The 13,403-nt window shown below is 58.2% G+C and overlaps 1 protein-coding gene across 1 annotated transcript in view; it reads right to left on the reverse strand.

The window, feature by feature from the left end:
- Positions 1 to 725: 725 nt before the first annotated feature.
- Positions 726 to 13,403, reverse strand: part of Obscn (obscurin, cytoskeletal calmodulin and titin-interacting RhoGEF) — a 149,322-nt gene continuing 136,644 nt past the window's right edge. Inside the window, 23 exon segments of the mRNA XM_029560576.1 lie at positions 726 to 962; positions 1,103 to 1,252; positions 1,375 to 1,450; positions 1,610 to 1,833; positions 2,084 to 2,323; positions 2,518 to 2,602; positions 3,153 to 3,323; positions 3,509 to 3,631; positions 4,297 to 4,464; positions 4,581 to 4,673; positions 4,890 to 4,970; positions 5,576 to 7,526; positions 7,816 to 7,893; positions 8,271 to 8,316; positions 8,412 to 8,564; positions 9,377 to 9,403; positions 9,594 to 9,766; positions 10,052 to 10,129; positions 10,596 to 10,656; positions 11,393 to 11,593; positions 11,690 to 11,768; positions 11,912 to 12,080; positions 12,384 to 12,496. Of these exon segments, the coding sequence (XP_029416436.1) occupies positions 785 to 962; positions 1,103 to 1,252; positions 1,375 to 1,450; positions 1,610 to 1,833; positions 2,084 to 2,323; positions 2,518 to 2,602; positions 3,153 to 3,323; positions 3,509 to 3,631; positions 4,297 to 4,464; positions 4,581 to 4,673; positions 4,890 to 4,970; positions 5,576 to 7,526; positions 7,816 to 7,893; positions 8,271 to 8,316; positions 8,412 to 8,564; positions 9,377 to 9,403; positions 9,594 to 9,766; positions 10,052 to 10,129; positions 10,596 to 10,656; positions 11,393 to 11,593; positions 11,690 to 11,768; positions 11,912 to 12,080; positions 12,384 to 12,496 (4,718 nt within the window). The 3' untranslated portion in view covers positions 726 to 784.

The following is a 13,403-nucleotide window of genomic DNA, read 5'->3' on the forward strand; positions in this document are numbered from 1 at the left end:
TGGCTCTGGCTGAGGGCTGACCCCTGAGGTTAGGTTCTACCAAGGGATCTATGCTGAAGGAACTCTCTGCCTGCTTCCAATTCCCCTGCCTGAACTTCTTCATTTCCCAAGTATTGTGGGCTTGCTGGCCAGTGTGGTACTACTGGCCTTTGGAGAGGCGGGGTCCTCTGGGAGGTCACTGGGGTCCTCCAGGACGTCACTGGGACAGGCCTTTGAGACTTCTAAAGTGGGATCTTCTCTACCACCTTTTGTTTCCTGGCTGAGGGGAGTGGTTTGCTCTCTGGGCAGAGGCAATAATGGACTTCCTCAGGCGACCAGAGCAATGGGGCCACTTCATCCGGTTACCCATATGTTTAGGGACTATCAGGGGATCCAGGGCCATGAGCCAGTGATTCCAAACCCAAGACCTTCGTAAAGACCCCACCGGTTCATAGCCCGTGGTTCCCCACATCGATCTCTTGACACGTTTTGTCCAAGAACTAACAAGACGTTCAGGGAGCAGGTTGCACATCAGGGCAGAGCGGGCTGGGCAGGGCTTTAGGCTTCTGTGGTGTGGCCGAGCTGGGTTGCATGGGTTAGAAGAAACGCATAAACGTATGGGAAAGTGAGGCCGCCACCACACGGCTGCACCAGCCAAAGGGTCCAGGGCATCTATCCCAGTGACAGCGAAGGCCCCCAACACCCAAAGGTGACTCAGTGACACAGAAGACCCTTCGGCCGTTTTGCATCTTTTATTGTCTCTACCAGGGTAGCAAGGCACATCTTGCCCTGCAGGGTCGGGACCTCAGCGCACCTGGGCCAGGTTGTGCTTCTTGTACAGCAGCGCCCGCCGCTTCTCGCGCTCGCGCACGAAGGCGCGCAACCGCGCGGTGGGGAAGGTCACGGGCGCGGGCCGGGAACCCTCCGGCCCCTCCTCGGTCAGCCACGGGCACCGCAGGCAGCTGGAGGCGCAGGGCCGGCCCCTGCGGCAGAGGGCGGGTCAGGAGCGGGCCGGAGAGCGGGGCGGGCCGGTGCGGCGCGGGTTAGCTGGGAGAGACCCTGGGGCCGACCTGGTGGGAGAAGTGGGAGGGGAAGGGGAGGCGGGGCAGGCCCAGCTTCTTACCAGGGCCGGGCGCACAGTGCGCTCCGCAGGAAGGCGACTGCACCCCCGGACAACCCTGCGTAGCAGCGGCTCAGCTGGATGAGTCCCTTGCGCAAACCTTTCTGCAGGTCGCGAGTCCCCTCGCTGCTCACTGGGTACTCGGCACTCAGCCTGCGTGGGTGAGGGGACCTAGGTTACCCGTGGGGATGTACAGGGCTCTGCGGTGACCCTCACGTGGTTGGGGCTTGTCCCACCCGCCTGGCACAGCCTCCCTAGACACCTGAGGGACTCACATGATGAAGGCTGTCACGCCGATGGCCCAGATGTCTGTTTGTGGAGCAGCCCCTTGGCCTTCCAGGAGTTCCGGAGCTACATTGGCACATGAGTGGGCATAAGTGGTTGGGGACCGTTGGGTGAGTCAGGTGGAGGGGTTTGGTGGGAGGCGGGTGCCAGTGGAACTGGTGGAGGAATGGCAGCACAGGTGGGGAAGGGCCCCACCCCGCCCCAGAGTAGGAGCCACACACTCACCCATGGTCTCCAGGTAGTCTTTGAAGTTCTCTGGGGGCAAGACCTTTTCTTGGTTGAGGCTCTGGGCACTGCCCAGGTCCACAACCTTGAGCAGGTTGTACTCAGTAACCATCATGTTCTCGGATCTCAGGTCCAAGTGCAGGATGTGCTGGGCGTGCAGGTACTGGGTGGCACTCAGTATCTGCCACAGGTAGTCCTTCACCTCTGACTCTGAGTAGGTGTCCCTGCAGGCACAGATGGCTCAGGACAAACTTGAGGTAGGTGGGGTGGGTTTCCTACCAGGGCTGGGCACACATGAGGAGGGCCAGTGGAGACACCAGAGTGAAGGCTGAGAACACTGCCCTGGCAGGCAAGGCGCAGGTGCCAGGTTCTGCTGACTCCAGCTTGATGGAGTTGGACAGCTCCCCCATTCCTTCCCAGAGGACTCCACTGGCTGGCCTCCTTGTCTCCTAGGCAGCCCATGCTCCTTCTCACCTCTCTGCCAAACAGGGGAGCAGCTCAGGGCCAGAACACAGCTCCAGGATGAGCACCAGGTGCCGGGGGCTGAGATAGGCCGCATGGAGCTGGGCCAGGTGCGGGTGGTGCAGTCTCTTAAGTGCTTCGTATTCTCGAAGCACAGCTGTCTTGTCCTCAGGCCGGTAAGGAACAATCTTAGCAGCCAGCGCCCGCCCACTGGCCTTCTCCCTACACTGCCGGACCACACTGAAGCGACCCCTGGGCAAAGAAACATGGGGGGGCTTGTGAGTGGTCCCCAAACACTCAGAGCAGCAGGGACCAAGTTCAGTGAAAGGCAGAAGATGGGCCAGTGGCCAGACACACTCCGCAGATGTACTGAGGATGAGGTTAAAAGCCAGCAGGGGAAATTGGAGCACAGCCCCCACCCTCCCACTCTGCAGAAACCCCTGCACCTCCGGATCTGCATCTGGAAGGCGAAGGTCTTTGTGCTGGGCAGGGGCTGGGTTGGCCTTGCCCAGCCACTCTCCTCCTCAGAGGCTGCAGGAGATGGAACAGGGGACCTGGTCAGGGAGGGACATCCAGGCAGCCCTGGCTCTCCCCACATCTCCCATAATCCTTTCCCAGGCACTACACAAGTGACCCCTTTTTAAGCTCCCATACACTCTGATCTCTCATTCCTTATGGGCCATTTTGTGTGCATGTAAGGGGCACTTGGATAAGAAAGCATCAATCAGGGCAGAACCAGTCACCCTAATTGATTGCATATGTGGAAATGTCAGGGGGCATTCCAGGATGGAGCAAGAGCTCAATCAAACCACCGCTATCATTCTTAAACCCACTGCAGACATTACCAATCAACCCCAGCACTCTTCCATCAGATCTAGACACAGAACTCAGTGGGGTCATGATCAGCTCCCAGGGTGACATGAGGAAGGTGTCAGAGAGATGACAGGGTCCCCAGAAAGTACAGACTTTGAATGCTGAATGCAACCATGTAGGCATAACTTTTTTTCCCAAGGGTAATAGTGGTCAGCCATGGGTGGGAGGGTGCCTATGCCTGATCTGTACTAGCTACCCAAAAGCTCACCTAGGTGACTGGGTCCTCCTAGGAGGACCTGCTCCGAGGGGCTGCTGTAGGGGCCCATTCCTGCCTTGCTGACACATGCTGTCCGGAAAGTGTAAATACCGCCCCGGGACAGCTTGCTGGTGAGGTAGCAGCAGTCAGAGATGTCAGAGGCTAGAGTAGTCCAGCTGCCTCCTGGCCACACAAGAGAGTAAGAGGCAGTTGGAGAGAGGTGGGTCAGGGGGATCCTCTTTCCTGAGGCCACCCACAGGCACAGAGCAGACATACCCATGGTGCCTTTCCATGCTGACCCTGTCTAGAGGCCTGTGCCTCAGGGAACCCCCACCCCCACCCCAAGAGAGCCAAGTTTCATCCTATACCTTCTATGCAGCACTGTACAATGTAGGTCACCAGGCCGCAAGACTCCACAGGCTTCCAGACCAGCAACACCCTGTCTGCGTACACTTCTCCCACCTCCGGGCGAGGGGAGGATGAGGGGCGCTCTGCAAAGGCCACTCTGTGGTCAGTAAGGGCACTCAGCCCCCAGGCACTGACTTCTGGCCATGTCCTGCCCACCCTCCCTCACTCTCACAAACAACCAGGCCTGCCCTTTACTGATCCTGTCATCTGATAGGGGAGGCTTCCAGCTAGGCTGAGTAGAGGCTAATGCCTCTCGTAGTGGGGGTCAAGGGATGTCTGTCTGGTCATCTCTGCCAAGACCCCTTGCAGCTAGGCATCTTACTGGAACATGCTCAGGACCCTGTGGAGTGGCCTTGGTTGGTGGCTCAGCTCTGCCGAGTGCCCAGGCATAAGGCATACAGACCAGCCAGTGATGGGCGGGTCCCACAGATAGGCCAGCAGGCTGCCTCAGAGGTAGCCCTGGGCACTGCATGGACCAGGATGCAGTATAGGAAGAGGAGGTGGTAAAGTCAGACAAGAGAAGTCTCACATCTCTCAGACAAATGGGCAGTTGTTGGGGCTTTCTCCCTGGCAGCTGAGCACATAAGCAAGCTCTGTTTTGTGCGCTGCATGTAGCGCTGGCAGCTCTATCTGCCTCTTTCACGTTTCTTGAGCACCTCACAAGTCCACTACCATCCTGCTCACTAAACAAGATAAGGTCTCCCGGCACTCCCGGGCCTGGCAGAGACCTCTGGCATGGCCGGCGCACCTGCTTTCCGGAGGATGCCTGTAGTGAGCGCCATCCCCAGCGGATTGCTCACGCAGCAGGTGTACGTGCCCAGGTCCTCCTCGGTCACAACCAGGATGGTCAGCAGCTGGAAGTTCTTCAAGGTGGAGGAGATGAGAAGGTGGCCACTGTTCTCCAGGACCGCCCCATCTATGACCATACAAAGCCAACCTCAGTTTTCCCCCAGGACAGTCACAGCATCCTGCTGGGTGTGTGATGGCTGCTTGCCCACATCCCCATATCCAGCCTCCAAGACAGCGTCTTACCTTTGCTCCAGGTGGCCTGGGCAGCTGGCTGGGCCAACACCTGACAGGCCAGTGTCACTGACTGGCCCAGGACCACAGTCTCGTCTGAGAGCTCTCTTAGGAAGGATGGTGCTGAGAGGGGCAGAAGAAGCTTGAGGGAGACCTCCCAGCCAGAGACCCAGCTGGACCCTGCTCAGCTCCACCCCTCAGCTTCACCAGAAGTCTTCCCAAACTGCTCAGCCCTCCACACTCGGGCTCCCACTGCTGTGATGGGTGGGAGTTTGCCCTATGGTTCAGGACTGCAGAGGTGGTCTGCAGGTCCCTGCTCACCTTGGTCCCTGCCCTTCAGGCCTGACAGTCGGAAAGAGGCTAGACCTGCCTTCTTCCTGGGGGGCTCCTCCTTCTCAGAACCTGTGGGAGGAAGACCAGGGGCTCAGCCAAGAAACAGGGTAGCACAGCTTCCTCACCTTGGAAAATCTGCCGCACTGGGATTTCCATGCTCCAGGGGGGTGGTTGGAATGCAGGATGCCAGGGGGTATATGGGAAACAAGAACTAAGCCTGCTGCAGCCACCCCCAGCTCCCTCAGCAATAAGCTGTCAGGACACTGAGGACTGCAGCAGGGGGCACAGGAGCTTGCTAGGTGGCTGCGGGCTGGCCTGGGGTCAGGAGGGTCTGGGTTTGGGATGGCTCCTAGGCCTCAGGTCTGGGGTTCTGTTGAACTTGGCCTATGGATTCTCTCCCCACAGGTCCACCCCTATAGCTGCCTCTAGTCCTCTGCAGTTATGTGTCAGGGCTGGTCTCAGACACCCAGTAAGAAGGGTGTCAGGGCTGTAGAGGCAACCCCAGGATTTGGGCCAAGGCCTGTGGGGTCATGCCAGGGGCTGTGGGCAGCATCAGGCTGGAGGAGAGGTCCAGTGGGATCCTGAAGACTCCATCTCCTGCACCAGAGTGAGAGGGGGTCCCACAGGTGCAAAATGAGGAACATGTGGACATGACAGATGATGGGGAAATTCACCTTCCGGCCTGCCCTTCAGGATCCTGGAGATGTGAGCCATGGAAGCCTTCACCCTCTGGCGCAGTCCAAACTCCATGGGCTCCTCCCCTGACAAGCACCTCCCCGGGAATGGGAACAGACCACGGGAGGGGGACCACTTGCGCTTCCTGCCCACAGCAGCTTCCCCCAGCAGTGCCTCCAGGTCCTCTGGCTCCTCTGTGATTTCCAGGCCAGCGTGCAGGCCCGGCTCGCCCGGCCAGGACCACGCGGCCTCCTCCAGGAACGCTGCCAGCCCTTCCCCAGTCTCCGTCTCAGATCCAGGTGACTCTGGCTGATCCATGGGTTTGGGGACTCTCCTGAAGATCATGAACTCAAATGGAAGGTATTTGATATCATACAGATCTGAGAGGTTGAGGTAGGCAGGATCTACCTCAGAAATGTCCAAGGAGATGGTGTCAGCTGCTTCCACATCACCTGACAGATCCCGGATCTGTACCAGCGAAACCTGCTCCACTTCCTCCCATGGGGTCAGGCTTGGGGAGACCTTCAAGGGACTCCCACTGGCCTTGGGCATGGACTCTGAGCTGGCCAGGAGCTGGGGACTCTCAGCCCCAGCATCATCCTGCTCCTCTGAGGACTGGGACACAGCCCAGGCCATCCTGGCCCAAAGAGGTCCCTGCCCTAGCATGCCCCCCGCATCCCCACCAAAGGCGAAGGTGCCATAGCCTGCCACCCCTGCATAGCCCCCACGGGATTCCAGGGAGAACTTCCGGGTGGTCGCCTGCTCCAGAGGCCGCTGTGGAGGGGGTGTGGAGTTACACGCATCTTCAACCTCCGACAAGCCCTCAGTATCCAGGGAGGTACCCGCTTGGGAGGCTGGCACTGAAGAACTGGCAGTGCCTGGCCAGGGCTTTCCAGGTAGAGAGACGTCCTTGGAGCCTGGTAGGGGGCTTGCTTGGGTTGGAGATGGAGCTGCACTACAAGGTGCCAAGAGGTCCTTATTCAATGACCCTGAAGGTAAAGAGTCAGGCAGTTTTGACGATGGGGAGCTGCAGCCCTCCTGGGGACCAGAACCCAGCTGAGAGTGACAGGAAGGGGCTGGCTTCCCTCGACAGCCGTCCTGGGATGACCTCTCTTGCTGAGGAAGTCCCACTTCACCACTTGCAGATGAAGAAGGCACAGACCCCTGCAGGGATCCCTTTGAGTGATCCACATCCCTGGTAGAAGCTTCATGAGTCACCCCCGAAGGGGTTGGGAATGAGCACTTTTCCCTGCATGCCTCCAGAGAGGGGCTGGGAGTGTTTGGTGGACCATGGTCCAGGGAGTGGCTACGGCCTGGGGCTTCAGGGGTCTTTGGGTCAGTGGAGCTGGGCAGTCGCAGGGCGGTCTCAAAGGAGGGTGTCTTGGTCATCAGAATGGCCTGCTCCTCCCTAGCAGCCTCTTCTTCCAACACACGGTGCTCCAGCAGCGGCTCACGTAGGCCTGGTAGGGCCCTTGCGATGTACCCACCCTTTAGCAGATGGCGCCTTCGAGCTGGGTGCCTCCTGGAACCCGGGCCTTGGCTCCCATGTTCTGAGCCCTCACCTGCCTGCTGGTAAAACAGGCTGCTGATGACGCTGTGCCTGGGCACACATCCTGGGCTTCCTGGAGGCCCAGCACCCTGGGGGGACGCTGGCTGGGCTACATCAACTGAGTGTACACTGGCCTCTGTCTCCTCTGGGAGGCTTGCTGAGGGCCGCAGGAAGCCCCGGGGATGCAGCAGTGGGGAGTGGGTCACAGGGGAAGGTGGCAGTGACTTAGCCCGGGCGAATGGAGTGAGTTCATTATCCGAGGAAGAGGAGGAGTTGGAGGAGCCACTGGCATCCCCTCGAAGGTGCCGGGCCACTCCCAGGGACGGGCTGTGTGGAGGACCCTGGAGCAGCTCGGGAATGGAACGCATCACCAGGATGGACTTGTAGCTCATCAGGGAGCGCTGGGGGCAGGGAACAGAAGCATGTCAAGTGGACACACCCAGCTAAAGCAGAGGGCGGTTTGCCCACTGCCTCTGAGTTTCCAGTGGGTCCAGAGGGAGCCCCAGGTCACCTGGGTTGTCTGTGCCCCAATGCTCTGTTGTTCTACCCCACCCCTTGGTGCACTCACGGGGACCCAGAGCCAGCATGAAGTCGGCCAGCTCAGCCCCTGGGCTCCTGGTCTGGGTACGTTAGCCAGGCTCAAGTTCCCTTCTCTGACCTAAGCCCCTTTTGTGTGGGGAAGGTGCTCACCTGCCAGCGACTTCGAGCAAGAAGGAACTTGAGCTGCTTGGTGTTGATGAAGTGGGCCTCCTCCGCAGGCAGGGACTTCTGCAGGGGGAAGGAGAGTGACTGTGGTGACAGAAGATGCTGGTGCCCTGGGTGGGGCCCTCCTGGGATAGATGCCCAGCAGGGCAGGGGCAGCAGACTGGCCTCCACCACAGGACCTCAGGGGTCTCTTCCTCTTGGCCACTCTGGGTCTAGGACACCAAGTTCCTCACTCAGGAGGGCAGAAAGAGCAGTCATGCCTGATTGCTGACTCCTGACAATTCTCTGTTGGGGCACCAGGCCCCCCTTGTTAATTCTAAGGGACTGATGCCCTCTGAACTGGGGACAACAGGTCAGGAAAATCCATGTTGATGATCCCTTTCAGCCTCAGTTTCCCTCCCTGCAGAGCAGGAATTTGAGGCCAGGCTGGGCTTACTCACCAGGAGCCAGGGGTGGGCAAGGCACTGGGAGGTACTAGGCCGGACACTGAGGAAGAAGAAAGCCGGGCGAGCCAGCTGGTCAGCTGATTCTGGGACAAGGCTGACTGAATCTCAGTCAGGGGAAGGACAGGTGCCACTCACCCGGGGGCCTTCCGCAGCGTGGCCTTGATGAAGTCCTTAGCATCCTCGCTCAGGTGGGCGGCCATGGGACTGCTCCAAGACACCCGCCCCTCCAGAACATTCAGGAGGGTGGCCCTGTCACTCTCTCCCGCAAACGGGGACGAGCAGGTGAGGCTGAAAGCGAGGAAGTGGAGAGGCTGACCCTCAGAGAAGCTTTCCTGATAGCCTGCATTCCACACTCATTCAGGCCTAAAGATCCTAGCAAATGTCTCAGGCTGGACCAGAGAGATCCAGGCTCAGCTTGGAGCAGGGATCCAGGCAAAGTCTGGAGTAGGTTTCAGGGGTCAGACTAGGGTTAAGATGCAAGCTCAGATTGAGAGAGAGATCAGGAAGAATCAGCCTGCAGAAGTACTCAGCCTTAGCCTAAGGTGGGGATCAGGGCTTGGCACATAGAGGAGATCCAGGCTCAGCTTGAAGCAGGGATGTGAGCTAAGCCCAAAGTGGGTCACTGGGCTCAGTCTGGGACAGATATAAAGCCTAATCCTGGGGTAGACACTTGACCTTAGCCTGCGGTGAGACCATAGGCCCCAAATAAGACAGAGATGTAGGTTCAGCTTGAGGTAATCATGTAACCTTAGCATGAGGAGGGGATTTGGGCTCAAGCTGAGACAGGTATCCAAGCTCATTCTCTACCACCAGCATCTTCAGAGCAACAGTATCCATCATGAGTGGCTCCTGGGCAAACCCTTAGACCCTGCAGGGAAGTGGCTAAGCTCTGCCTCCTGACAGGTTGACAGTGGGGTGTTAGTGAGAAGTGTTAGACAGGAACCTCTTATCAGGGCTGGCCTACTGCCTGGTCCCAAGATAGCTGCCTATTTTGTCTTGGGGCTGATCTGGGCAGTGGCCAACAGTGCGTGTGACCTCTGTGGGCCTGCAGGGGAGGGGCCAGCTTGGAAGAGATGGTTGATGGGTCGGAGTCTGCTTACCTGAGGTAGGAGATGACACCCATGGCCCTACAAGAACAAAACCACACACTGTGAGTCAGCCCAGGCGTGGCCCATGGGCAATGGTTGTGCATGTCGGGGTTGGAGAACCTCAGGGCTAGAGGAGGAGGCAGAGGCTAAGAGGACTCTTGCCTGCCGGACATATGAGGACAGGAAGGTCCCAGGCAAACTGTATCCCTCCTGGTGGCCCACTACTCACCAGATGTCAGAGCCCTCGCTGACAGGACTCTGCTCAATGATCTCAGGGGACACAAACTCAGGCGAGCCGTACTTGCTGTACTGTGGCTCTGAAGGGGTGATTTTTTGGGCAAAGCCAAAGTCACAGATCTTAATGTCTTCCCGAGCAGGGTGCACCATCAGGATATTGGGGGGCTGCCGGGAACAGTTGGGAAGTTGCTGAGGGTCACATCTCATGAGGGAGGTGACTCCTGGCCTTCTGGGCTCAGGGGAGCATTCTGGAGTCCATGGAGCCAATACAGGGCAGTGGGGAGTCCCAAGGTCAGACTGGGTATCAGTCAGGGACAGCCTTTACTCTATCAGAGCCAAACTCTACCTGATAGAGCTAGGAAGTACTAAGTTCCCTGTCCTTAGTGGAAACCAGGCCCGGGCTCCCACCTGCCCCTGTCTTGGGTTCTGGAGGTACATTGGGGTAAGTACCTTTATATCCAGGTGGAGAATACCATGGCTGTGCAAATAGTGCAGACCTTCTACCAACTGCTGGATGTAGACCTTGACCTGTGGTAAAGGCCTGCTTCAGTTTGGGGCCAGGCTCCCAGAGGCTGGCTCAGAAAAAGCTCAGCCTCCCAGAGGCACCACTCAGGTGAGAGACAGCCTCGACCTCCTCCTCTTCTCCAGCTTGATCACAGAAACAACTCAGGACCCACAAGGCAGGTGACTGGCAGAGCCTCCTTGGACCCCATGAGTCCCAGGGCTGGAGGTTCCCCAAAGGTGAGGTAGACTTAAGCGGGCAGGAAGCAGCAGACTGTTCAAAGCAGGAAGGAGCAGGCAGCACTAACTTAGCTAGGCTGAATGGTCAGGAAGGGTGGGAGAGGGCTGAGATCTCAATGGAGGGTTGGACATGCCTGGATTCCCTGGGGGAGCTACAAGGGACTTAGATCAAGAGAGGCTGAGGCTGGAGACTGAGTGGGCCTGGGCCCCAGGGAGCCACCCAGACAGGTTCGGGGTTGGTTGTAAAGGTCACCTCAGCCTCGGTCACTACACCCTTCTTGAAGAGGCGATCCAGCAGTTCCTCAGATGAACACCTGGGTTTGGTCAAGGAAAAGCTGTGCCCAGGTTGGAACCTACCCTAACCCATGCTCATAGAGAGATGACCAGGATCTGAGGCTCCTGTGGTCCAGAGCTTGAGGGTGCTGATGCTCAGGTGTAGGAGGGTGGGATAGGGATCCCTGGGGTCCCAGATGGCACCTACCCTTGAGAAAAGGAGCTACAGAAAGACCCTGGGGACTAAGGCTCTTAGGCAGTGTGGCACAATAGGACTGAGGGCTGCCTTTTGTCTCCGTACGGAACCTACCTCAGGCACCCCCCCTCAGAATCCTAAGACAGTCTCGGGAGAGGTGAGGTGGCCAGCTGACAGGTTGTCTAGCACATAAGGCCCTCCGACAGGACCCCATGGGTATGGCAGAGACCCAGAGTAGCTAGAGCTCCTCTCCTGTGTCTGAGAGGTCACCTGTGAGGGACCCCTGGCCATCCCTGTTGAGAACATCTGAACCCTCAGGATCAACCCATCGCTGTTGGGTGACCCCCATCAATGACCCACAGAAGGGAAGGGTCTCCAAATCCCCAGATCATGCTACCATGAGTAACAGGACCAGGAGCTGTCATCACCTATACAGCATCAGGAGCAAGAATGCTCGGAAGTGGGGCTGTTGGCTGCCACCACAGCCAGCCAAGCACAGGGGTCCCTACACTTAGCAACTCCGACCCTAGTGTGGGACCTGCCACTTCTCCAGCCCTCCCAAGGGGGCAGGTGAAGGATACAGTTCCAAGATAAGGATGAGAGTCTTCCGGGTCTCAAATTGGTCCAGGAGCCCAGTGACCAGTGGGTGGCTGAGTGTGGCCAGTATATCTCGTTCCTGGTAAGCCTGAGCCCGGGTTTTGCTCCGCAGGGGGATGAACTTGGCAGCACATGATATCTTGTTTCCTTTGTGCTGAACCCTTTTCACGAAGCTGAACACACCCCTGGGGGCGAGGAAGGAGAGAGGGAGCCCATGATGGAGCACTGGGCTGAAGAGTCCTGGGGCGGATGTGGTTGTGGGGAAGGGGCAGGACCAATACCTCCCAATCTCTTCTTGGACCTCATAGAAGGAATGCAGCTTTCTCCGATATGCTTGCTTTTCTGAGTCTGGCTTGTCTCCTACAGTCAAAGCATAGGACATGCACAATCTGCACAGCTGTCACAGCCTTGGCCTCACTGCTTGCCCGTGCTTCAGGGTCTGCTCCCTGGGCTCTGTACGCTATACTTGCTGCCTAGGGCCTGTGAGGAGTCAGCCAACTCACCCCCACAGACCAGCAGCTCTGCCTTACAGAACACTTGTCCACCCGCATTATGGGCCAGACATGTGTAGACGCCCGCATCTTGCTGAGTCACATCTTTCAACACCAGGGAATATGTGGTTCCATCTTGCTGCTGGCTCAGCTGTGCACTGTCCATCAGCTGGTTGCTGTCCTGGATACACAGGAGGACAGGCTGAGTTACCATTAGCCTAACCTGGGAGATGTCAGCACCTGGACCCACACGCCCTTCCCAGAGCAGTGGTTCCAACACCTGCTGTGTCCAGGCCCAGGTGCAGGCCACAGTGGGGTGGGGAGGTTCAGGATAGGGCTGCAGAGCAGGGCTGTGGGGTGGGGGGCTGAGGCTGCATGATGGGCAGGGGACCCATGCTCCCACATAGTCACACGCACACCGGTGCCCAAGTCTCCAGTCCCTGAAGCCCACCTTTCACCCTATCCAGTCTGGGTCTGTTCCTACCTTGTACCAGGTCACTATGGGTGGTGGGCTACCCTCAATGACAGCCTCAAACTGTGCCATGCCACCCACTTGTACTTGCACATCCTCGATGGTGACCTGCATGGACGGGGCTCCTGGGAGAGGTAGAGAGAGAATCCAAGGGGAGAGGACCCTCAGGCTGCATAACCCTGGATGCACAGTCCGCCACGCACATATGGTCAGTAAAGTCCTGGCTTATCTATCCCTCTCCAGGCCAGAGAGCCCACCTCCCTCCTTGGTAGAGGTGATCCCCGCCTCACTGCCAGGCAACCGGCAGTTACAAAGCACATCTTTCCATCAGTCCCTGACCATCCCTCCAACTTTAATTGCAGCCAGCCAAGCAATCATGAGGAAGTCTGGCCAAGCAGCCAAAATGCTAACGGACTGTCTCTCAAGGATGGAACCACAGGCACCACATTTGCCACCACTTGTCTCTTTCTAGAGGGTTCCAGAGAAAAGGGGCGGGAGTGCGGGCTGAGGCATGCTATGTGACTTCAGAAGGCTTTCATGCAATGTCCCCCAACACCTGGTGTGGCACCAGTACACTCCCACCCAGCTGGCCCACTTCCATACTTGTGGCACTCGCATCTGGGGCCTGGTACACGTAGGTCCTTTGTGTGGTCTCCATGACCACATGGCTGTGCACGTCCAAGAGCAGCTGCCCTGTGCCTGCACCTGGCCATGCTATGCCTTCTACCCTGGAGTCATGACAGGATAAACTCTCCTCAGTGAGGCAGCCTGAGACCTGCCCCAGCATCTCTCAGGTGGCTGAGCCTCAGAACAGGATGGTGACCCTACCTGTCCCTACTTGTGGGGTGAGATGTACTGATAGAAGGCCCAGCTTTCTCCCCAAGCCCCATGTTCTAGGGTGGCCCTTCTTCCCTCCTCTGCCCACCATCTTTGGCTGGTGCCTGCAAGGAGTATTCTAGAAAGCTCTAAGTCCACCCTATAACTCCCCGGGGCAGGTAAGCCAGGGTATCCTTTGGAGGGCATTGGCCTGAG

Source organism: Nannospalax galili, unplaced genomic scaffold, assembly GCF_000622305.1.
Source record: "Nannospalax galili isolate Female #2095 unplaced genomic scaffold, S.galili_v1.0 scaffold1812, whole genome shotgun sequence".
NCBI lineage: Eukaryota > Metazoa > Chordata > Mammalia > Rodentia > Spalacidae > Nannospalax > Nannospalax galili.